The sequence below is a fragment of the Equus quagga genome, chromosome 7 (genome assembly GCF_021613505.1).
Source record: "Equus quagga isolate Etosha38 chromosome 7, UCLA_HA_Equagga_1.0, whole genome shotgun sequence".
Taxonomy (NCBI): Eukaryota; Metazoa; Chordata; class Mammalia; order Perissodactyla; family Equidae; genus Equus; species Equus quagga.
The window spans coordinates 127,254,920-127,280,410 of record NC_060273.1 but is presented as its reverse complement, the minus strand read 5'-3'; the positions used below and the strand labels follow the sequence as shown (position 1 = coordinate 127,280,410).

The 25,491-nt window shown below is 44.1% G+C and overlaps 1 protein-coding gene across 3 annotated transcripts in view; it reads right to left on the bottom strand.

Annotated features, from left to right (window-relative positions):
- Window positions 1-7,778: 7,778 nt before the first annotated feature.
- SERINC5 (serine incorporator 5) overlaps window positions 7,779-25,491 on the bottom strand; it is an 84,844-nt gene continuing 67,131 nt past the window's right edge. For all 3 annotated transcript variants that reach the window (XM_046666697.1, XM_046666698.1, XM_046666696.1), the window contains exons 7-12: window positions 23,711-23,806; window positions 21,153-21,279; window positions 15,037-15,103; window positions 11,747-11,786; window positions 10,672-10,816; window positions 7,779-8,968 (exon numbers count right to left, since the gene is read on the bottom strand). In XM_046666697.1, the coding sequence (XP_046522653.1) occupies window positions 8,821-8,968; window positions 10,672-10,816; window positions 11,747-11,786; window positions 15,037-15,103; window positions 21,153-21,279; window positions 23,711-23,806 (623 nt within the window). In that variant the 3' untranslated portion in view covers window positions 7,779-8,820. The remainder of the gene's footprint in view (window positions 8,969-10,671; window positions 10,817-11,746; window positions 11,787-15,036; window positions 15,104-21,152; window positions 21,280-23,710; window positions 23,807-25,491) is intronic.

The window sequence follows — 25,491 nt, the reverse complement described above, 5'->3', positions numbered from 1 at the left end:
GCATGGCCTGATGAATGGTGCCATGTCCGTGCCAGGATTTGAACCGGCAAAACCCTGGGCTGCTGAAGCGTAGCGGGCGAACTCAACCACTCGGCCACGGGGCCGGCCCAATAAATGTCAAACACGTAAACTTAAACATTTCAACAGTGATTTTAAACTTAATTACCTATATTTTCTTGTGAATCTTTATTAATATTCTAAGTCTAATTCGTCAGTCTCTTTACTCATATTCTCACCTTAAAAGAAAGAAAAATAAACATAATATACTATAACAATTACAAAACTTATTTCTAGATAAAATCCATTACTAGGGGCCGGCCTGGTGGCCCAGTGGTTAAGTGCACATGTTCTGCTTTGGCAGCTTGGGATTTGCTGGTTCGGATCCTGGGTGTGGACATGGCACCACTTGGCAAGCCATGCTGTGGCAGGCGTCCCACATATAAAGTAGAGGAAGGTGGGCACGGATGTTAGCTCAGGGCCAGTCTTCCTCAGCAAAAAGAGGAGGATTGGCAGCAGTTAGCTCAGGGCTAATCTTCCTCAAAAAAAAAAAGAAAAATCCATTACTAGACATAACTTAGCTTAAGCTGTCATCGAAGGATCTTTGAAAGTATTCTTATTTTCTGGCAATAACAAGATATCCCAGACCCTCATATTTCCTGCCTTAAAACATGCAACATGCTTCCCTCCAGGGAGCCCCAGCCATTCCTTGGTCTTCTGCCTGGAACACAGATAGGATGCATCTGCAAAGCAGCCCCTCGAGGCCACAAAAGAAATCCAGAAATTCACAGTAAACGTTGTCCTGGAGATGCAGAACCCAAATCCCAGGCGTTTAAGCCGCTGAGGTCCAGCCTGTCACTCAAATGCAATTCCTTACTGATATAATCGTTCTATGAACCGAGAAGCCAAGAGAAAGCTCTACACATGAAAAGGAAAAACTGACCTAAAGGGGAAGATCTGGGGGTGAGGGTGGAAAAGAAGAGACAAGGAGATGGGAAAGGGGGTGGGGAGAGGTGAGAGATGGCAACCTCTGTAAGAACAATTGCACGTAGTGAGGGTTTTTTAAAAATCTGCTTTTCCTCACGTGTAAAATGAGGATTAGAACAGTAACAGGCACAGGATCACCGTGGGAAATACGCCAGGCACACATCACGTGCTCAGTAAACATTAGCTGTCACTATTACTCTAAGCTAGGCCTCCAGAATCGATTAGAACCAGGACTGGACACCACAGGAAACCCAGAAGTCCATCCTCTGTCTCCCCGCCCTCTGCTCTTCAGAACTGCTCCTCTGCACATCTGCTTTATCCTCTATCTTCCCACACATTGGCCTTTTCCCTGTGTCCATGATGCCAAAAACAGCATTAACAACACATGTTAAGTTTCTCAACTCCTCAGTTCAAGACAGCAGCCAGACTCAAGCTGCATTTTCAATTCCACGTCCAAATTTCCAGAGAGGCTGATTGTCCACCTGGATGGAAAGTCCACTCCTGGATCAATTAACTGTAGCCGTGACGGGGGAAGTTGTATGGAAAGAACATAGCTGCTCCTGCTATAACCATGAACAGTTTCCAAAATATGGAGGGGGAAGAGCAGGGTGGGTGTGCTGCTGTGAAGACAGAACAACAGTGAACACTGGGGTACATTTCTCTGAGTGTGTGAGCATGCGTGTGTTCTGACAAAGACCCTCTCCTTGACCAAACCTTAGTTAGGGTCCTCTGAGCCCTCTTCCTGACTAGGCCTCAACCTTGGCCTTCCACATCCCTCCTGTCCTTGCTGGGCCTGCCTAGCTCAGTCTTAGCAAGAATCCTCCACCCACCCTTGATATCTGATCACCCTTTTTCTTTTTTTTTGTTAGGAAGATTAGCCCTTAGCTAACTTACTGCCAATCCTCCTCTTTTTGCTGAGGAAGACTGGCCCTGAGCTAACATCCATGCCCATCTTCCTCTACTTTATATGTTGGACGCCAACCACAGCCTGGCTTTCGCCAAGGAGTGCCATGTCCACACCTGGGATCCCAACCAGCAAACCCGGGGCCGCCAAGAAGTGGAACGTGCAAACTTAACCACTGCGCCACCAGGGCGGCCCTCTGATCACCCTTGATACCTTTTATTACAAGATTCACAGAACACACAAAGTTTTAAAGAGAAGTGAACTGACAAAAGCGCTACCAGCTTGCACTAAAACAGACAAGAGTTGAAACTGAAGCCATTGGGCTCCTGACCTTTTATGGGCAGGGAGCAGGATGAAACTAACCAGCTGCAAAATCAGGCCTTTTCTTATGGAAAAGAAAGGATGACCCAGAAGGTGGAGCTAAGAAGCAAATCAGGTCCAGTTGTGGACGGTGCTTTCTGGGGAGGTTCCTTGGGTGTGGCTCTAAGGGGGCAGAGTCTAGAACCAAAAAAGACAAGTTATCTGCTCCCCGTGATCTTAAGTGCAATGTGAACAGGGACAGGATAACCATAACAGATAATCCCTTTCAAAATGTGGAGATGAGTGTATTTAAAAACCAGGGAAATCTGAATAAGGTTTGCAATTTAGTTAATAGTGTCAAGTGCTTCTGATAGGTCAAGTATGATGAGAACAATGGATTCATCACCACAGAGGCTACCAATGACCTTGAAAAGCAGTTTCCAATAAATGGTGTATGTGCATGCTTTACTGCACCAGGTTCAACTCGAGAGTGAATGGAAGAAATGACAGCAATGGGAGAAGCATAGTTTTGGGATCTTACTGAAATCCCACATAAAAACAGAACACCAGATAGCACAACCAAAAACCCATGGATAACATTTACAACAAAAAGGGGTCAACTCCAAAGCCCAAGTGGGGAGGATGACCCATCAAAAGCCAGAAGACCTGGACAGTACGGCATCTATGAGGAAGAAGCCGTGGGCAAAAAAATGGAGCAAATGACAAATTCATAGAGACAGAAAGTAGAATGCTGATTGCCAGAGGCTGGTGGCAGAGGGAAATGGGAGTTGTATAATGGATATGGGGTTCCAGTTTTATAAGATTGGTTACACAACAATGTAAATGTACTTAACACAACTGAACCGGACACTTAAAAATGGTTAAGTTGGCAAATTTTATAGGATACACATAATTTTAAAGATCAGAGACCTAATCTTATAAAAATGATTACAAGTATCAAGATTAAAGCCCCTATAAAAATATTTTGATAAAAACAAAAGGATTATACAATACTGAAGCTGAGGACCTGAGGGTTACTGTAAATATTCAGTAAGATTACCTTTGACCTCGTTATGTAAAGAAGTTAATCTTGTCAACTTGCTGTTTTCTTGTTTAACCTGAGGGCTGACTCAAGGGTCACAAGGATAGATGAGCTTGTTTTATGGAAGAGAATGCCTTCAAGGACCACCAGATTACAGCCCCCAGCTGCCATCAAAGCCAGAAGCCAGATTGCCCAAGATGCCCAGAGTCTCATCAGGAGTGAAAGAAAGAAAATTATCCTTTTATCTCTCCAAATCTCCTCCTGCCACCCCTTAGCTCTATAAAACCCTGCCTCCTTCTCTTGTTAGGCAAATTTGAAGAGAACGCACTTCCCACTTTCTCATTTTGGCCAATTCCAATACACCTTTCTCCATCTCCAAGCACCAAAGTCTCAGGGTTTGGCTTACTATGCATCGGGCACATGAACTTGAGATTAAGAGGTTCTGCAATAATTTTACTAAAGAAATTAAAGAAGATCTATATAAATGAAAAATATAATCACAGATCAGAAGACTCAATGTTGTTATGATGTCAATTCTTCCTCAATTGATCTATATAATCAACGCCATCCCAATCAAGAGAATTGACAAGTTAATTCTAAACTTTAAAGGGAAATGCAAAAGACCTTGAATAGCCACAGCGTGAACAAGAACCATGTTGGAGGACTTACACTACCTTCTTTCAAGACTCACTCTAATTCTCGCATTTCAGAGAGTGGGTCACTAGCCTAAGAACAGGAAGAAGGAAGCAGGCCATGGGGGTGTTCGGAGGGAAGAAGGCAAAAAGCTTGGGTTTTCAGTCTTGTATTTTCATTCTCAAGAATCAGAACAAATTCTATGAGTCTGACTTAAGAGACAGCTGATTGACATTTGAAGGCAATATCTTTGGAAAACTACCTGGAAGGACATTAAGTATAAAGATACCCAACAGAAGGCAGAAAAAAAACAACGTGATTTTCAATTTTCAATTTTATTAAAGTACAGAGTTAACAAGTTTTGAGTTTTCTACATAGGAAAAGACTGGTCAACTTCAGACACCTCATAGAAAAATTAGCACTCAAAAAACAAATATAAATCCATAGTTGCCTTTGTGACTAAAGGGAAAAAAGTAACTATTTAAAAAGTTACCAGAACTCTAACCATATTCGAGAGCATCATAAATTTCAAACAGCAGATTCACCACACACACTACATTTTCAAATTCTAATAGCAAGACATAACCACATAATTTGGCTACAGCTAATTGTTTCAGAAAAGTTAAAAAAATTAACAAAGTTATGACTATAAAACTTTTGTAGAGTTTTCTTGCAAAGTAAAAAAACTCTTAAATCTTTAATAAAGGAAAACAAAATAATCCTCTTAAACTTCTTATAAATAGCTCTCAAGACATATATTACGCATCTGCTGCAAGCTTTCTTTACCTGAGAGAATTTCCCAGGATCCTTTACCCCAAAGGATTACCTTGAAGAATTCTTCCACTATGTTACTCACATAAATATGATTAAACTTTTACAGAAGTGGATTTGGACATAGGCATTCTTAATCTGTCCTCTCCAATTAAGTTTTTTCTTAAAAGATTTTGCTTTTTAAAGAAAAACAAAAACCAGAAAACCTCTTTGGTAAAAGCCAAATATTTTCCCCCTTCAAAATGAATGCCTCTGCAAATGATTTACTAAGGGGAAAAAAACAGAAAGGAAGATCTTTAGAGAGGCTAGTGTTAGTTCTAAAGACCTGCGTGAACGGCTCTGGGGTCTGTAAAGCATGTCCCACAGGAGAGAGCCCTTTTCTGCCTGAAATGCAACAGTAGATTAAAATGTCTGAGGCTCTACAAATGTATTAAAGACGGCAGGAAACACAGTGGCCTTAAGAACAAAGTCGCAGGGAGTTAGTTCTATTAGCAAATTAAGGAGAACGTCCCAGGGAATTCCGCCAGCCAAGCGGCTGCCGCACTGTCCCTCATTAAGGAGGGCCCAGTGCTTTCTGGATGCGCAGGGTCTCAGCTCAAGGTCAGACCCTCCGCAGCTGTAGGTTGAGCCCACTTTCACTTCCCAGAGGGGTGGGACACGAGTGGACATCAAAATGAGATGCTATTCAGACAGGCAGGAAAGGGAGAAAAAAGTCCTGACAGCTGAAATGCAGGCTCTGGAATAAATCACCCTTTGTAGGGTGACAAAGAGCACCAGTGGTGGGAACTGGCCAACATTAAATAAGTACGTACTCTCAAAAAGGCAGAGGTGACAATGCGGGTGGGGGGAATTAGTACTACACGGAAGGCATCCAGGATGAAAGATCCTCTGAGGATGAGAAACAAACAAGGCGCTGTGGGAGCCCCCCTGCTGGCCATTCCTGATGGGCACCGGAACTCCGAAGCCCCAGTCACCCCACAGACACACGGACCATCTACTCCACAAAAGAGTTCCAAACTCCTCTGGCAAACAACTCCTTCAAGCCATTTCCCAAAAAACTGTGAAGACAGAGACAAATCAACTAACCAGGATTACAAAAACTCGACCCAGTCAGGACGAAGGAGGGTTTCCAAAGGCTTTGATAGAAAAGCCTCCGGTCAGGTGACACATCTAGGTACACAGCAACCCTCCCTGGCCCCACTTAAGAGTTTTTACTCAGGAAAACGAGAGGGGCAAAAATTCCCACACTGTATGAACGGCACAGAGGAAATATACACATACAGTTTTTAAAAAGTCTTTTTAGGCTTTCATGGTTAAAGGAGTCTGACCAGCAGCTTCTGGGAATGCATTCTTTAAATCATGTACAAAAAGGTGTAGGAAGCAAAGCTCTATCATTTTAAAAGCTCTCAGTGAGTTTATCAGATGAACACCACCATTACAGCAACTCAAAGCAATTGGCACAATGTTTCCAGTTTCTTAAATCTCGATAGCACAAACATGTAGGTTCTTTAAACCCACGAATGCTGACTCACTCCCTGAGGATGGTTTATTACAATCAATAATCATGAAAATCCACCTTATTTATGTGCCCTCAGTCCTCAGAGGACATCCACGTCTCTCTCGATCATTCAGATAAACTTGCTGAAATTTTCAGTTGAGAATAAAAATCAGAGTGACCATACCTCTTCCTCTCGCATCAGACCAAGCTGTGACGGGAACTTCAGGCCACAAACCAAGTCTTATGCAGCTGGAAAACGTGGGGCGACTGGGCAGGCTAAGCAAGGAAGCTCCGAGGGCCCTGCCGCTGGCAACGTCCTTTCCTTTAAGTTTCCCTGAGCTCTTCTGCAAGGGAAGGGGGCCCAACGAAGGCCAGCCAAGGCATAACGGCCTTGTCAGCCCGACTGTGACCTGCTGTAAGGGCCAGTTCTAAAAGCACACAGCTGGCTGTCAGACCCAGCTGGACCCCAGCAGGAAGAAGACATAATGAAACGAGTTACTGACACCACCCCAGCTCTTGATTTGTCTCTTCTCGGGGCCTTTCCTAAAGCCAGTCTCAGGGTCCCCAGAGCCATGTGGCACTGCACCAGCCACTGCGACCCACACCCCCACTCCTTCCACCTGACCCAGCCCACAGTGCTCCCACTTCCATTGGCCTAACCAGGGGCTGCACAGGAAGGCTACTCATCCGTGACTCCAGATGATCTTTCCCCTATAGAACTCAGAGAGCTCCTGGCCTACAAAAAAAGAAACTTGATAAAGTTTACAAAACAAGGCTCTCACACGCACACATAATGAGTGCCTTTTGAAACTGAATCTCAAACATTGTAAATAAGGCAGTTCCTAGAGGAATTCATCCATCGTATCTGTTTTCCCCCCTTGTTTTCCTGGAAGGAGGGCAAAGGAGTAGAGGTGAAGAATTTGATGAATTTCCCATGCTAGCATTTTGGCACACTGGAACCCAGCTTAGGTGGGACCCGATTCTGCCCAACTCAAACAGGAGGGCCCAGAAAGCAAGCACAGGCCACGTCTTCTCATTCTCAGACCCTCTCTGCCAGGAAGCTGGAGGCGACTCTTTCCACCCTGCGTGAAACACTAAGGAAGTGACCCCACCATGTCTCACTGGGGTCGCTAACAGACTTTCCACTGAGTAAAAACTTGCCTGACTGACAACATCAACACTGAAAATGGACATCTTCTTGGGCAGGTGCGTAAAGTCAAATCTCTCATGAGTGTTACTTCGCAAGTGTGTATTTTAGAGATTTCTGTGGATGTTTTTTATGGCCACCTTTTCTTCTAAGTATACGTGGTCACTTCCCAACTTGCACAATAGGCCTGGTCTGGTCAGCCCTGTTGGAGGTGCTGCCTGGGACCCTCTCTTCAGAAAATCTACTCCCCAGAGGCTGGCAGGTGGCGTAGTGGTTAAGTTTGTGCTCTCCACTCTGGTGGCCCAGGGTTCACCGGTGCAGATCCCGGAGAGGACCTATGCACTGCTCATCAAGCCATGCTGTGGCAGGCGTCCCATATACAAAATAGAGGAAGATGGGCACAGATGTTAGCTCAGGGCCAATCTTGCCCCCCCCCCCCCCCCAGAAAAAAGAAGAAGAAAGAAAGAAAAAGAAAATCTACTCCCCAAAACCCATAATGCACATGAACAGCATGGTCGAATTACAGATCTGGAAAACAAAAGTCCTTTTGCTTTTAGGCCACAAGGTGGAAGAGAAACTGGGGGGCTGACCTCAACAACTGGAAGAGGGGTGCAGCAGGCTTCAGTCAAGAAGCAGCTTTTCAGGTAAGGTCCTAAAGTATTGTTAGTATTAATAGCACAAACAAGTAAGAACTACAACCCTCCGCCGCTGAGGCAAAGAAAACAACATGAATATTGTTCTAGAATCATGTGAATAACACGACAAATAAGAGTCATAATTATTGCAGTAACTCGGATCAGGTAGTGATAATACAGTGAGGGGCCACACGGGTGGTGACGGCAAATTGTGCTTTTTCACATTATAACAAAGATGCTGAACCCAAGAAGGATGCGGGACCCCTGGGACGGGTCAGGGCAGAGAGTGAAGTCTGATTCCCAGCATCACAACTTTGAAGGGAAACGTTGGGGGCCAGGAGGAAACAGCACAAGGGTGGAGTTCAAAGCAGGTGTTTCCTCTTGTACCCTAGAAACACCAGGGAGCCGGGAGCAGGGGGCCTGCAGGCTGAGGGGTGGGAGTGGGGTCTGCTTTCTGTCAGGGGCTGAGGGCTCAGGATTTTGGCATATTTTCCTGTTCCAAGAATACGAATGATGGGCCACACAAGGTAAATTTTTCATCCCTGTTCTAAGATGTTGTGCCCCAAATTAAGTTTTGGTACAAACATGCAGAAGGCAAACACTAGCCTGATTACTATCCCCGTTTTTAGGTGTAAAACACATACAAAATATATTATCTCTCATAATCACTTTGGTTGAAATTTTCAATTCTTTTGGGACAAACTGATAGTTTCTTTTCGAATTTCAGAAGCAAAAAAGCTAATTAGGAGATTTCTTTTCTGAGATCTTTTCCAGACCCATTCGAGCCAGCCAGGGGATGCCAGCTTTTCACAAAGTGCCAGTCACTGCTCGAATGCCTGGGACACTTGTTCAAAGGCGTCACTTCCGGCCTGCAGGCCTGCTGCACCAAGGGGGCTGCTCAGAGCCTCACACGGAAAACTGCCGAGAGGGACAGCAGAGGGGCGCGACCAGCGTCCACAGGTATAACAGCACACATATCCAGCAGGAGGCCATCTTGACCCAGAAGATGGACCAGCTCCTGCTGAAGAAGGTTTCGATGTTGGCACTTTCATAGCTGTGGAAACAAGAGACCCAGCTACGGTCAGAGCAGGAAGAGAACAGGTGGGGAGACGGTCTTTGCCGCCAAGTCTCCTTGCTTCTCTGCCCCCTCCAGCCTTTCTTTTTTCTTCTTTCGTTAACAACTCAATTCAGATATAATTCACATCCCTTCGAAGTGTACACGTCAATGGCTTTATTATGTTAGTAGACTTGTGTAATCACCACCACAATCAATTTTAGAACATTCTCATCACCCCAAAAAGAAATCCTGCACCCTTTAGCTGCCCTCCCATTTGCAGCACATTTTGTCTATTCATTCATCAGTTGATGGACATTGGGGTTGATCGCCCTTTTTTGTGGATTACGAATAATGCTGCTATGAACATCTGTGTACAAGTTTTTGTGTGGACAAACGTTGTTGCCGTTTTTTCTTTTGGGTATATACTTAGGAGTGGAAGTGTCAGATCACACCATAACTCTACGTTTAACATTTTGAGGAACTGCCCAACTGTTTCCCAAAGTGGCTGCACCATTTTACAATCCCACCAGGAGTGTAAGGGTTCCAACGTCTCTACATCCTCAACAACATTTATTATCACTTGCCTTTTTGACTATAGCTTCCTCTATCCTTTCTTAAGCTTCCCAAGGCAAAATTTTCCACCAATTCTCAAAGTATCCCTGGGAAGCATGAGAAACACCCCCTGCCCCTTCCTCCCTCAGGAGGATGCTTGGGAAGAATTTCCTCAGTGAACCCTTCCCTGATCACCCCCTTTGAAACCGCTGACCCCGCCAGCCCCAACCCCGTTGGCTGCTCCTCATTCCTCTTCCTCATTTTATTTTTCTCCCCAATACTCGTCACTGTCTGACACACCGTCCTTGATTTGATTCTCCCCCATTACATTATAATCCCTGCCACACACAACAGTGTGCCCACAGGGAGCCACTCAATGTTTGCTGAAGGAACGAATAAAAGAGCCCAAGGAGCCTAAATATCTATCCTAAGTATATCCGAAGGTATAAAAAATTATGATCCAATAGAAACTCTGGATCAGTCAAAAACTGATCCAGAAAGAAACAAAAAGAATCTCTATGATTTAAAAAGAACTCCTATGTAGTGGCAGGGAAGTCAGATCCACCAAGAATCGCCAAGGTAAAAAAAAAATCCTCAAGGAGGAAAATATGTGTAATCGCATTGATGTTAAAAAAAATTACATAGGCTTGTAAACGCCTAGAAAAGGAATGAAAGGGTACACACAAAATCGTTCGCAGCGGTTCCTGGGGTGGTGGGGAGAGGGTTACTGTTACTTTTCAGACTTCTATATTAGTCAGTTCTTAAAAAAATAGATGTTTCGTACTGTAGTAATGAAAGTGTAAAACAAGGAGGGGAAAAAGACCGAAAAAAAGTAGAAAATGGGGTATTTTCTCTTTCTTAAAAGCAGACCATTGCTTAAGAATTCCCAGTTTTCCTCCATCACTATTACTATGCTCTTCAAGCCGCCCATATGGAGTCGACCTTCCAGTTTCTTAAAGGGGCAGCAGGCATTGCCAAGTTCTAGGGTTAAAACATGTTTCTGTAAAGGTTGTGAGGACAACAGCACTAGGAGAGGAGTTTAGTGGACTCCAGATCTGACCTGTGTCTCAGGACTTTAAAGAACAGGACTTGGCTTGGAGTCTTAAAAGACCACCCTTTTGAAACGTCTAAGACAACGGGCCACTCACTTGAACCAGTTGGTGACGGTCATCATCACATAGAGGGAAGCCAAGAAGAACACGAAGTGGAAGTAGGAATAGCTATAGACGGTGCCTTTCTTCTCATCATAAACGACCCGTGGTCCCTCTTTCACATTCTGCTGCTCTTCAGTGTCTGTGAACCACAAAGCCAGCATGCACTCAATGGGTGAACACATGCACACGGACAGGGTTAGCAAAGCCACACTCACTAATTTCAAGCCCAAGGGCCGTTGAACGGAAAAGACGTCAAAAGCGATTTGTGCCCTCAGGCAATTTTCATCTCTGCCCTAAGTCAAAACCCCCACCCACCCCAGAACCTTGTTAACAGGATGAGTCACCTAATGCCACATTTATTTTAACAGAGCAGAAGATCAGCTTAAATAAAACTGATTTTAAGCTCAGAAGAAAGTGAGAGAGAGGGGCCGGCCCCATGGCCGAGTGGTTAAGTTCACACGCTCTGCTTCAGTGGCCCTGGGGTTTCGCCGGTTCACATCCTGGGCATGGACCTAGCACTGCTCAACAGGCTACACTGAGGTGGCATCTCACACAGAGGAACCAGGATGACCTACAACTATGTACTGGGGCTTTGGGGAGACAAAGGAAAAAAAAAGAAGAAGAAGATGGGCAACAGATGTTAGCTCAGGGCCAATCTTCCTCAAAAAAAAAGAAGAAACTGAGAGACCCAAGCCCCTGGGATCCTCCAATCCAAGAAGAAAGTTGAAGGAAATAAACAGGCCAACAATGAGGTGTCAGGGCCTCTTGGTATTTTCCAAATCATTCCTGTAAAAAATGTACTTCCTGCTTCCCTAAATCTCACTGTATGATTTAACAAATTGGAGCCAAAATATAGACTGATTCTTGCCTGCCAGAACCAACAGGAACAAACAAAACCCAGACACCGCTGGGGAAGAATGTGAAAAGTGTATAAACAGAAAACCGGCTTTGGAATAGAAGTTTCCCTTTGCCGCTTCAGCTATTTGTGTCTGAATCCCAAATGCCTACAGACTAGAGCTACAGGGCTGCAGGGCCGCACGGATGCACGGAAGGAAAGCTCTCCACTTACTCTCTCCGTCGGGGCCGAAGCAAAAGCAACACCGAGCTACCTGGGAAAGCAAAACCAACAGTCAGGTTTGGTTTGTGCTTCTCTGCTTCTCTCCACATCAGTAGGCTCTGAAGGCCGCCCACATACCAAGGCTTCTTCCCCTGTCTGAACTACGTCCCAGGCCCTGAACTGCATGCATCATGCCTTCGGAAGGTTCTGACTAAGCAACTGTTCTCCCTAGATGCTCGAGTGCTGGTAATAGGAAATACAACGGACGTGGAGGGGAGCCACCTGCATCCCCTTCACAGGCGCACTCTGAGCGCTCGCTCAGCTACCGTGATTGCTGGGAGCAGACAGAGCCAGAGACCAGCAGCTCCAGGCTTTGCCCCAGCTGCAGAGTCACCTTGCCCTAGAGCAAACCCTTCCTGGGCAGCCCCACGGAGTGAGTGCTCCCAGCAGGGGTGTAAAGGCCCAGCCGCTGACCCCCAGGCACGGCTCTGCCGGGTCCTATCTGCTCTGGAGCCCCCATGGGGTTAGCGGAGGCCTTGTCCAGCCTGCAGCACCCTTTGACTTTAGCAGCTACCCAGTGCTGCCTCCTCTTTGCCCCCTCTTCCCTCCATGTGTGTTGATCCCTAATAAATATCCTGCACATCCTGTGCTCCGTCTCAACCTGAAACACAGAGCGAGCGAGACAAGACCCTGCTCTCACGAAACCCACTCCTGACGCTCCGCTCTACTCCCTACTCTATTCAATCCCCTTCTACCTAGGAGGCTGGGGCTATTATCCTGTTTACAGTTGAGGAAACTGAGGTCAGGCAGGTTAAATAACTGGCCTGAAGTCACAAAACTAGCTTAGTGGCAGGGCTAGGACAGAATGCAGGACGGAAACTCCAAGATCCGTGATTCTCAAGAGACAACATGCATCATGCAGCATCCAGGTGACGGTGGAGCCGCCAGCGTCAGTCCTGGCAAAGCTAAGGGGTCTGGAAGCAGCAGGCCTGGCCTCATTCCTATTAAAATCAGGCTGCTAAACTGCTGCCTCGATGGAGGCAGGGGGGCCGAAAACATGGATGGACGGGACGCTTTCCTTTGAAGAGTCTTTGGTACATTTCAAATTTCGTACCATGATTCTGACCTACTCAAAACAATAAAGTAAATTAGAAGAGTAACAGGTTATAAAAAGTCACTGCATACTCCAGAAGGACTCTGTTAAACAGAAGAAACACTACATGTATAAAGACAGTCTGGGAAGTGCTGGGTCCTCGGCACTTTCTGGCTGATGCTATTTCTACTCCAGGGAGCCAGAGACAAGGACACAGGAGCCTGAGGCTTCATCCCATTTATACACCTCAAGGCCAAGCCCCTGTTTCCCTCTTGCATCAAGGAAACTTGTAATAGAGGGATTGGCCTTGACGGAATCTTGGATCAAGGACACAGTCTAAGATTCACTGATCCACTCAGTGGGCCCAAAGACATGGTGTGGTGGGGTCCTAGTTCTTTTGAAGCTCATGTTACCAAAAGAAACCACTAACTCTCGCTTTCGAAGGTATATCCTGTGAAACGTGATGCGAGGACAGCAAACCCACTTCCGCCCAGCATGCTCTCCAGTTCAGAAGGAAACACTGGGACGTTTTTCCTTGGAATGAGAAGAAAAACATCCTCTCTGAAATCTAGCTGAGAGACTGCCTGTTCTTTGAGCTTTAACTCTGTACACAGTGGGGACACTGAAACCACAGCAGTGCAGCCTCCGCAGGTGGTCACCCAGTCAGTGGTGGGAACAAACGCCTGCCTTCTGGAGACCATTCTCTTCTGCAGAATAGGCAGGAACCTATTAACCTCAGCCCAGTTTTCTCCTTTTTAAGTGACATAAAGAGCTGGTGAATGATGCTGGCAGACTGAGAGCCCTTCATAATGGTTCACTATCTGTAGGTCAGGTGCAGGAAGGACCATCCCCAGAGACCCAGCTGCAGAAAAAAGTGCCATCTCTACACAAACAGCAGGGCTCTCCCATCCAGGGAAAGTGATTAGAATGCAGCCAGGGCCAGTGCCAAGCAGGGTGGGCAGCAGGGCCAGGAGATAGCAGCTGAGCCCTTGGGCAGCAGTGGTAAGGAACAGACTCTGGAGCCAGTGCACAGTTTATATGCTGGCAAATCAAAAGAGTAAATGACTTAATGTTTCTATTTTTTCCTTCTGTAAAATGGAGATAAAACCCTCATTGGGGGGGCCAGCCTGGTGGCACAGCGGTTAAGTTCACGCGCTCCACTTCAGTGGCCCAGGGTCCGCAGATTTGCATCCCTAGGCACCGCTTATCCGGCCATGCTGTGGCAGGCGTCCGACATGAAAAACAGATGAAGATGGGCACAGATGTTAGCTCAGGGCCAGTCTTCCTCAGCAAAAAGAGGAGGGTTGGTGGTGGATGTTAGCTCAGGGCTAATCTTCCTCAAAAAAAAAAAAAAAAAGAAGAAAAGAAAAAAAAACCCCTCATTGGGTTTTTATGAGGACTCAAAGAACTCACATACGTAGCTCTTAGAAGAGTGCCTGGCACACAGCAAGTGCTCTAAGTCTTAGGCTTCAGTGGAACCTCCCGTTCTTTCCATTCTTGGGGTCAAGGCTGGGTCTCTTCCTGGCTGCCTCCATCTGATCAGACCTTTTTTGATGGACGTTTGGTGGATGTTCCATTGAGGGCCCCAGAAAAAGACTTTTACACAAGTGAAAAAACAACAGACATCTGCTGACCAATAGGCATCTGCTGACCCCCCTGATTCTTGGGACCCACACCCCTTTGTTCACAATTCTTTACCCAATGACCGGATGGTTAAACAACCCCATGCATATATCATGCTCAGCAGTGTGGCATAGAACAAATGCTTGTTCCTTCCCTTCTTCATCTTTCTTTCCTCCTTCAGAACAGCTATCACATAACTTCATGGTCATGCTATGAATGGAGGGCACAGACAGGTATAAAACAGAGGAATGGATGAGAAGTTTAAAAAACCACACATATTCCATTACGACAGAGGAAAAGAGCAGAGAGAAGGCTGACAAAGCTACCCAGGCCTCTGGTGGGAGACGGGCAGCATGACGCCAACAAGAAGAGGCCAATTTTGCTGGAGGAACAAGCCAGGATTCATTTTAATCCCATAGTATATACAGGACATTTCTTTTTCTGTCCAAAAACTGTATTCTCCTTTCCCAAGGAAAAAAATGGGATCATAAAATGCAGATCAATAAAGATGCAAATAAACATAAAAAGGCTTCCTGAAAAATGGGTCTTCTGAGACGAACAGGATGAGAAAAGGAAATGAACTTACTTCCAGTTCAGGAGCTGCATATCGCCCCTGCAGAGCATCAGAACTGGCTCTTGTTGTTGACGTCAAACTAAGAAACAAACAAAAAGGTCAGCAGAGCATATTAACGTGTCATAGCATATGGCAGAAAGGGCAGAGGCGCCTGGCCAGTGCTCCAGGGACAGGCTCACTGTAACCTACAGTTCTGGCTGCTCAAATAAAAGCACAGTCATGAACCGCATCGTAAAGTTTTGGTCAACGACGGACCACATATACAACAGGGTCCCATAAGATTAGCACCACATAGCCTAGGTGTGTAGCAGGCTATACCATCTAGCTTTGTGTAAGTACGCTCTATGATGTTTGCACAACGACAACATCACCTAACGACACATCTTTCAGAGCATGTCCCCATCGTTAAGCAACACACGACTGTAGTCTGTTTTAATATTCCACTTTATTCCAAAACTGGCCGACAGATTCTACAGTTGATGTCCTTTTATATGGACTGCATTAGATCATTTTATGCAAAGAGAGGTTTGTAGGTAAAGAAATAAGATGTCTTTTGGTCCTATGATCTTGACTTTCACTATTGTTTTTTGCCTCTCCTCCCCCAAATGCCAAAAGAATTTTCTGATTTCACTTTTACTTTCCCCTCCCTCTGACTGGTCGCACGAAAGCAATGAAAGAACCCAGAGATGGCAATAAAAACCAATGGCCCGAAAAGCAGAGCTTATAGTTATTTACTGTGCAATCAGCCTATGGGAGAACAAGGTTTTCTGTTGGGAAATTTAACACCGAGTAGGTGTCAGTACGTTAAAAAAATTTCTTCCCCCCCCACTCCTCATACCTAGAGAGGTACAATGCTATAAAATTTGGCTTACAGGGGTAAGAAAGGTATTTCTTTTCCCTGCAAAAAAACAGGGGTGGGGGGACATTTTAAGCAAATAGAAATACATACGATACTTAGAGTTCCAACTAAATGTATAGGTTCATTTAGCGAATATTTACTGAAGGTCTGCCATGTGTCAGGCCCTGTTCCAAGCACTGGCGACTCTGAAAAAGACCAATGAGGCAGCAGCAGGTGTTGGCTAGTGCAGGGGCAGGAATTAATCAACTCATTTCAACCAAATAAACCACGTGGGGCAACACTGCCTCCTCTGCCCATTCTCCTCCCCTTTTGATCAATGAGATGTAAATAAACAATAATAACCCTTCCTCACAAAAAGGCCCTCTGGGATCCAAGCACATTGCTTCTTCTGCGGTTCACTCAAGTCCAATAAGCATCACTTTCACTTCTGCTGTGAACAGATGGATGCTAATGCAGGCCCACTCCACTCCCACTTCCCAACTTTGAGCCTAGTCAGAGCAATGACAGAAACATTTCTTGAGGGTTGTGCGCCCAAGAAACACATACACCTTGCTCCTGAATTTAAGAGTGCACTATATTTTGTGCATATGAATTATGATTTAATACAGTATATACTTTCCATGGGGGAAAATGGAATTCTTAATTTTAGGAAGAGATTAGTATCTGGAATTTTCATCTGAAAGATGATAATCATTCTTTAAAGAGTTAGAATAAATATTTCACTTTATAAATTCTTTGGAATAAAATGGTTTCAGCAAAACAAACTTGATCCTGGCACCTTTGCCATTTCACCTCCACCATCACAGAGCAGTGAATGGGGAAGTGTTCACTCTTACCTCTAAACATATCTATATTCAGTTAATCATCAGTGACATGTGACTTCTACAAGTAGATGTTTCTGAAAAATAAGGTCTTTATTCAGTCATGGCCTTGCCCTGCGAAACACTCTTCTTGGAATTACCAAGAAAATACCATTTTTACAAGCTCTTAAAAGGCATAGGAAATCTTACTGTCTGCATTCTGGCTGTTACTGACCCATCTGTCTGGTCAGCACAAGACAAGTTGCTATAAAGCAATTCCTGGATCATCCATAATCCCTTCTCTTCCAGAGCTAAGGTATGAATGACTTTAACCCAGTTCTTCCTGTGGGGCGGAAGCACACCAACAGCATTTGGTTGAGACAATGCTTCACCGTACAGAGAATGTTGAATGTACCGAGCACGTGTACTATCTCTGGCCTCTACTCACAGAAAACCAGTGGTGCCTCACGTTCTGTGACGACCAACCTGGGATGCACTGCGGTGCCCAGAACCTCTTCCACACTGTCAGAGAGATGTGAAATGCAGGTGGCCCCTCCGTGCCTGCTTCAGTTGCTTTTAGAACCAGCCAAACTCCCCTAGATTACAGAAAATCTTGGAAAACCATGTCCAGACTTTCCCACTGGAGACCACAGATTCTGCCTCCCTGACAGATCCCTTGACTGTCCCCAGCCTTCGTGTGGTGAAGTTCAATTATGTCCCTGGTGTAGCATATAATTGGTAACTCATAGCTCCCAAAGGAGATCAGAGTTCTATGTGAGCTGGGGGCTGGCTCCAACATGTCCCCTGAGGGACACAGAGCCATGAAGGTTTCTAGCTGGTAGGTTAGGGAATGGTGGGAATCCCAAAATAAAGACACAGCCCCCTCCCTTTTTTCTTAAATAAGAGTAGCAGACCCAGAAAACACCAAAAGAATAGATACTCTCCTTGATTTGCCAACTTTTCTCAGTTTAAGCTAATCTTCTCACCAATGCCATCTTACCAAACTTGTACCTATTTCACATGGTCTGCCACATTGCTATGAATGTCCCATTTTGAACTAGCAAATTGTTTGACATTTTATAAAGATTCTTCGTTTTTCTAATTTTGTATTTAAATTCTTAGACAGCTTAAATAATATACACTTCTACGCACAGCTACAACTGCAGTAGCCAGGGAATATTTTTCACACAAACGCCTCCTAATAATATAACATGTGAGTCATCCAGCTTATCTTTCCACCTCAGTGAAGAATCTACCTTACTCCAAGTCATCCCAGGGGGAAAAAATGACCTGTCTCTCCAAATACTCCAGCAAAGGAGACTTGAGGAAAGGTTTCCTGAAATTAGGGGTAGAGAGCTACAGAAGAGGCTCCATGCCCCAGTTTCCTTTTATGTACAATGAGGGGATTGAACTTGATTGATTCCTAGATCCTGTCCAGGCTGGCAGTTTGAACTTGAAGCCAACAGAATAACAATTTCGATCAAAATCCAGAGACCAAGGAGGGAATTAAGGAATAGCTGGAGGAGGCTGGGGCCTGTCACAGCAAGGATCCACGCCTAAGGGCTGTGGGGGAATCGGCCTATAGAAGGAGCCCTTGGGGAACTCTGCATGGGGTCCAAGTTGAGACGCTTCTTCACAGCAGTAATGCCTGGGTGCAGTAGAAGGGGCTTCTGGAGCAAGGGTGGCCCCAGTAGGAAAGTCAGGCAGTGGGCTTTGGCTAAGCCCTCCTTCCAAGCTGAGACAGCGAAGTGTAAAACATGTTCACAGCGAGTGTGCCAGGAGCAGGACTTGGGACAGAAAACCAGAAACTGAGGATGGAGGTCATCATGAAAGGCCCCTAAAGAAGTATACATGTGTGTGTGTTGGGGGGTGCTTAGGGAGGACTCCAGAGGGTTGAGAAGATAGCACACTGAGCTTTCTGTGACCTTACAGAAAAGTCAGCCCCAGGCCATCTTGGACTTCATTGAAAATGGGTGATTTCTTCCCCGTTTACTGTACACATTATCCAGTCTTTTTGGCTTCCTACAGTTTCTATCAAGACTTCTAGATATTCCTGCAATCGTGTTCAAATGACAGTTTCCATCCAGCCTCTTTTTGTAACATCTTCCAAGCTTTCATTCCTCTGAGTCTGGGAGGAAGAGGTAAACTCTAGGAGCCAGGATTTGAAACCTCCTCGTCAGGCCGCCTCCCACTCCAGCAGTCTTCAAGTTGCTACAGGCCTGAACTCCCTTCCCTGTGAGCTCCAAGACGCGCAGTTATAAAGCTCTCTGAGCTGACTCCTCTCGGAGCGGCAGTGGACAATCACAGCAACCGTCAACCTGCGGACCCCGGCACGCCTGTCACTGACTCCTGGGAAGACCCACCTGCCATGGCCAGGGAGTGTGTTCAGGCCACGTGTCACACAAACACCCCGAGCTAGCTGGTCTCTCCTCCTCTCCACTCAGTGCGGCTGCTGTTTTCCATCTCCTCGTGCCATCGGGCACCAACGGTTTTGCAGTTTAATGACCAGCCTTCAATAACGTCTGCTGTTGGCATTTAGACAGCGTTTAAGTAGCATCTGTCAGCTTTGAAAATTGCTATCATTTGGGAACATCAGACTAAACCATACCAACCTCCACCAGGGTACCTCTACATTCTGGAAGAGGCACTGTCTTATTTACCATCTTTCAGTCAAAAGCAGCAGCGAAAATCTGATCGAGTGAAAACTCCATGCTGCAAAGTAACGCCATCTATAGCAATTCTATCAGCCTACCAAGCATAATTTTTGCCACCTTTCCATTGATGGATTTATAGCAAATCCAAGCTCTGTTTTATCTGAGGGGCAAACATTTTTTCCATGTGCTATTAGGAGTCCAGCAAACTACAAAAACATATGATTTTATTCTGTCAAGTTATCTTTATAGCTTTTTTTTTTACTGATAATACAAAAACAAACAAGAAATCCTAGCTCACTGTAAAAATAATCTTTTAAGGAAAAAACAGAAGAACAAGAGAAAAAAAATAATTTATCCCTAACACCACCATTATTACAAGTTTGGTTTATCTCCTTCCAAGATTTTTTTCTGTATATGTAAACACAACTATATTTTATTTTAAAAATGGGATATTCTGTATTTGCAATTTAGTATCCTACTTTCTCCTCACTTGATTTACCAATTTTTCTTACCTACCAATACATTAAAAAACTGAGTGACCAATAACGTTAGCCACATTGCTGCCAAAGCCCAACATTATCAGATTCAGCAAAGAAAAGCTGACTCAAGAAAGAAGACCTGAGAATCAGGATTCAAAATTTGGGCCTTTATGGTGGTTTGCTGAAAGCATTCATTGACTTGGGCCCAAATCTCATTCGCTGCTTTGTATATAGCAGATACTCAGCGGACAATTATAGAATTAGTAAAAATGAAGGCCAGAAATTGGTCACGACGCTCCCTTCTGCTGCAACAAGGAGAAACTGTCACTATGTCAGAAAGAGACTGAGAATCACTCTAACAACCACCTAAACACAGCAAGCAGTCCACGGCTTCATGCATGACTCTGAACAAGTACTTCATAAAACTCAGCTCTCCTGTCTCTAAGATGCATATGTCTGCCGGCCCCTTTCTAGCCTTAGCGGGTGTCAGAAGCTATAACAGAAAACACCAACGTGCTCAGAAAGACACTTAACTTATTTTATTTATACAAGCTATCGTCACCAAGATTGTTTAGTTTTAGCCAAAGGAAGATCATAATGTGCCTACGACAAGTTGAAATTTTTATGCGCTGAAACACAACACACAAAATCTAAAACACAGACGGAAAACCTAAACATGAAAAGGTGACTGTCAAAGGGAAGTTTAGTTATCAGTGAAATCTATACCCAGAATAAGAAACTCACCATTTCTATCCTTTTCTACCCCTCTAGCAATCTGTGAAACATCTTAAAGGTGGCGTCGACCCCATCATAAGCGTCTGAAATGTCATATGTACTTTGGAGGAGCTGCCTCCCCTCCTTAACAGCATTGTGGGTTTTACAGAAACTAGAAGGGACATTTCCTGTCTTTCTTGGACCAAGCACAAAACGGCCCTGTATGTAGGACTTTGTACTCTTTCCATCAACAGCAGAACAAATGGTATTTCCCTTGGATTAGAAACTTGCCAAAACATTCTGGCTCATACCATCTCTTCCTCACTTTGTGCTCCTTTGCCCTCCAATAATGCTTTTTAAGCTAGTAATATCCAACTGTCTTTCAGAGGGTGGCAACGTACCAGGAATTTATTTTATTTACCCCATATAAATACAAGTAAGGCAAATGAAGTCCCAACACCTAGATTTCAGGGGGTAAGACTACCTTTGTACTTCAGGCTATTTTCCCTCTTCCTCAGATGGTATTTGTTTTGCTGCCTCACAGCTGCTGAAACTTATTTAAATTCTTCTACTGTACTTTTAAAGTCTGCAAAGACGGCCTTGGGTAACTCCGAAGACTTACCATGAATATAAGATGCACGCAATTAAGAGAGTGGTACCCAGTCCAGTAACCAAGTTTTCATCTCTGTACAGGTCCTGACCAAAGTCAGGCACACAGATCATAACGTTCTTCCCACGGTCATCTAGAACTTGTAAAGAAAAGACAAAGTGATCACAGTCAGTTAGAAAAGGCTGTGGTAACTCACAGATGCATTCATTTTGGGAAAATTCAGGTAGCTTACAACAGTGAAGATTTATCATTGGGAACATCCACTCCACAGTCTAACCCGATTCAGACTACACTGCTGCTATCGCAAAGCACCCCTCTCCCATCTCAGCACCCTCTTAGAACAAGACCCTCAGAGTCCAGCTTAGCGCTAAAGGGTTCTTCAGTTCCAGGACCTTCTAAGAGTTGTGCTCTTTTTCAGCACTATTTAAACAATAGAGAAGAGTAAACTTGGATCCATCCATCAGCTGATGCGGCAGCCTCTGAACAGAGGTAGTGTGCAGACAATTGAGAGCATCCTCCACATCTGTCCTGTCTGCAGAAGTGTCCAGGCTACTCCAAACCAAACAGGTACCAGCAGCAGAAGAGCCGTCTAGCTGACGGCCTCCATCAGACGAGAAGTCGTGTTACCGTCAGTAACAGGATGGTCATCACATCTTTCAGGCTGCACCCTGGGAACCTCAGATATGGTCTGTTTTTTTAAAAAACTTTGAGAGGCTCCATAACCAAGGTTTCTGTAACATGACCATCAGCGGTACTTTACTTTTTATCTAACACAGAGTCTTCAATTTTGAACAAACAAGCTAGGTCTGATTGCCAACTGTGCCCCAAAATAAAGAGCAGAAACATAAAATAACAGTCTAGAAACCATTTTACAAACCAGTGCGGTCTAAGTGTTTCAAGTTGGACTAAAATTATCATTGGTCTTCGCACTTGAAACAGTAAACACAACTGTGTAGGCTGTGGTTAGGGACTCTATTCTTAGGCCAATGAAAAATGTTTTTTAAAAAATTGACCAAAATATGAACTTTGCTATTTAAGCAGTGCCACCAGAAATTAAAAATAGAAGTTTTTTTCTGTTTTTAAGTGATACCTGCCATTAAAAAAACAACCTGTAAACAAAAACCCCATTAAATTAAAACCAGAGATTAGTACAGAAACAGTCATAAAAGTCTCAGAGAGACAAGATTTAAATAAAGCTACAGAGCCATGAAAGAGCTTTTTTTAAAAAAATTCTATCCAGGATAGACTATAATTAATATAAGACCTACAATTATATCTCTCTGCACTGTAAACGGCTAGAAAGACGAGACCCATACAAAGTATGTGTATACGCTAAAGCTTTCAAAATCTTCTTTGCATTTACTTTCTAAATTTAAAAAAGAAAAACTTCATGTTTCTAGTTTAGAGAAAAGAGTACATTTATTTAACTCGATTTATATAAGACCAAATGCACCCAAACGTGCACACATTTATATACACTTACGTGTATATATATATGTGTGTGTATACATTTATATATCACAAAAGTGATAAACATGATGAAATACGACGAGCTTGGAGGTTAAAATAAGAAAATTTGGTCTTTTACTGGCAAGGCTCTAGGGCTCATACGTCGCCACCTTAGAACATAACAGCGCTTTTCCAGTCTCCAGTACCCACGGCCACTGGTCTGCAAGAATAAAAGCTAACCCTTGTATAGCACCCACTACGTGCCAGGAACAGTATTTCCATATACCTATACACACACACTGAATGCCTAATAAACCACTTTATGAAATAGGAATCTTATTTAATTATCCGATTAAAATAATAATTAAAATTCTTATTTTAAAGGTGAGGTGTCTAGGCCAAGAAAGCTAAGTAACTTTGTAGAGTTACTCAAGTGGCAGAACCAGGCTACAAATGCAGGCAGTCTGCCTCTGAAGCTCATGCATATGCTGTTGTCTCTATAAATAAGCATCATTTAAGACAGCGATTCAAGGCCACAGTGCCGGCAGAGAGTGGAGCCAGGCTCAAACCCGGTCTCCTGCTTCCCGCTCCAATGTTCTTTCCATTCTCTATTACAGTCAGAAAAATAGCCACCTGAAGAAAGGTAAATTAATAATCAGCTGAAAACAAAAGCAAATAAACAAAGCACAACACAAATGTTCCTTGAAAACACAGAGCAGGAAAATGCAGATCAGGCCTGGAGGTAATCTCAACAGCCCACCGCAGGCCAAGCCTTTCCTTCACAGCAGGAAGACTCAAGAGAAGGAATTTTCATGATCATACCCCCCCTTAAGGACTTTATCTAATGAAAAAGTCTAGATCTCTCTGTTTTGATTTATTGCAACCCAGGGGCTGCAGCTCAGTCAAGAGCACGTGCTTGGCATGCGTGAGGCCTTGGGTTCAACTTCCGGCACCTCCAACCATTAATTACTCAGCCTTCAACGCCATCCTGGAGAAACACAGGCTCAGCTTGATTTACTGCATCCCTGATGTTAAACAGTACCTCACAGAGACATATTTCTTCCTCCACAAACGAAAATATTCATATTGCAAGCACATGCTCCCTAACAAGGCTGGCTTACCTAATTCTACAGGTTTGCTGGACAGAGCTGAGAAAGTGAGGTAGGTGACGTAGCAGCTTATGAGACCGGACTGCAGTAAGCCAGAGTTCGGCTGTCCTGGAAAACGATAAGAGACAGATTTTAAGACAGCGTTTTAAATTTCAATGATAAGAAAGCAGTACCAAAAAAAAAAATAGGTGTCCTCATCCTCAAACGACATTCCTCAAACGTGGACCGCCACCTTCAAAGGAAAGAAGAGTACGTAATATGTTTCTCAGATGACAGTAAAAAGACGTGAGGGGGAGGGACCTGTACACTGAGCCTAACTGCTATGGTAGGGACAACAAGTTCTGCCAAGTTCTCTACCAACAGCTTATTTTGATAATAACTATGGCTGTACTTAAACACACTGCCCGTTCCCCCCGAGGTTCAGAACGTTAGTTCTTAAATCAGACGATCTCAGAAGAAAATGTGCTATCATTATTTGTGAGATCACAAAGCTTAGGGGGGTAAATGACAGATTTCATAGGTCATGGATTCCAGATTCCACAAGGGCATCAGACACTTAAAGGCCATGACAGTGGAAAAAAGCTCTTATCTGTCAATGGACTAAAACCTTTGGGAATACCAGAGTTGGCCCAGGCCCAAGAGGAATGCGAGGGGGCTCGGCATTCACTGGGAGAAGGGCTTTAATGTTACACTATTTAAATTAAACTAAGTGTTTGGATCCTTGAGAGCAATCAGGATGTGATAAAAGGAATTTATCTTTTTTTGGTGAAATTTTCAACCACCTGCTGACATGAAAGGATTCAGTTTTACCCCATCTTCCCTCTGGTTAAATTTGTTTCCACAATTAAAATTATTAAGTTATATAGTGATCAATAAAGGTACAGAAATAGACCCTTTTATAAAGTTGCTCTTTGGCATGGGAATAAGATTTACCTCAGCAACTAACGGCATTAAACGAAATACTTCAAAATATTATTACTATTTCAAAAGCTAGGATTTAACCCAAAGGATATTTTAATCTGAATACTAATAACATTTTAGGAAATTCTTAACTGACCAATTAAAGGGATTGGGATAATACTACTCTCAATTTCAGTAATGGACTTGAAATTTTTAGTACAGAAAAACTGTTAAATTATTCAATACTAGCAGCCTTTTTAAATCACCATTTTAGAAAGCATTCAAGGATCTATACCTTTTTGGCCATATTTTCCTTTTCCTCTCTAGAAACCTGAATGTCGTGCATTTTCACCACCTGTAGAGAAAGACACCTACAAAAGACCTACAGATACCCACATTTCCCTGCGGAGTGAGAGACCTACACTGGACCAGGGAGGGACATTTCTCTCTACAACCAAAGACGGCATGCCGGCTTCAGATACCACAAGTCATTTATAAAAGGCAATCTACACCTATGCTTTCTAAAGCACTTTCAAATCCTATCGTCTCTTCCTTTTGGCTTTGAAACCACCATGAGCAAGGTGAGGCTCACAGGCATTCTGTTGGCTTTGCTGAGGAAGGACCTGGGTCTGAGGAAGGTTAGCTCATGGGCCCAGCTGCTGGCTGAGCTGGGATTGGATTTCCTGCTTCCTGACTCCTAGATCACACCGTCCCTGATTTCTGGGCCACAGGCTTTGAGTGAAAGCTGAGCCCAGAAACAGCTCCTTCCGGAGACTTCTCATTCAAGTTTTACACAGAGATTGTAGAGAAGTTTATATACACTAAGGGCATTTTCCATTTAAACGCTCCTTATGGTACATGACTGAACAATGGCAATGTCTATCTCCTATTTA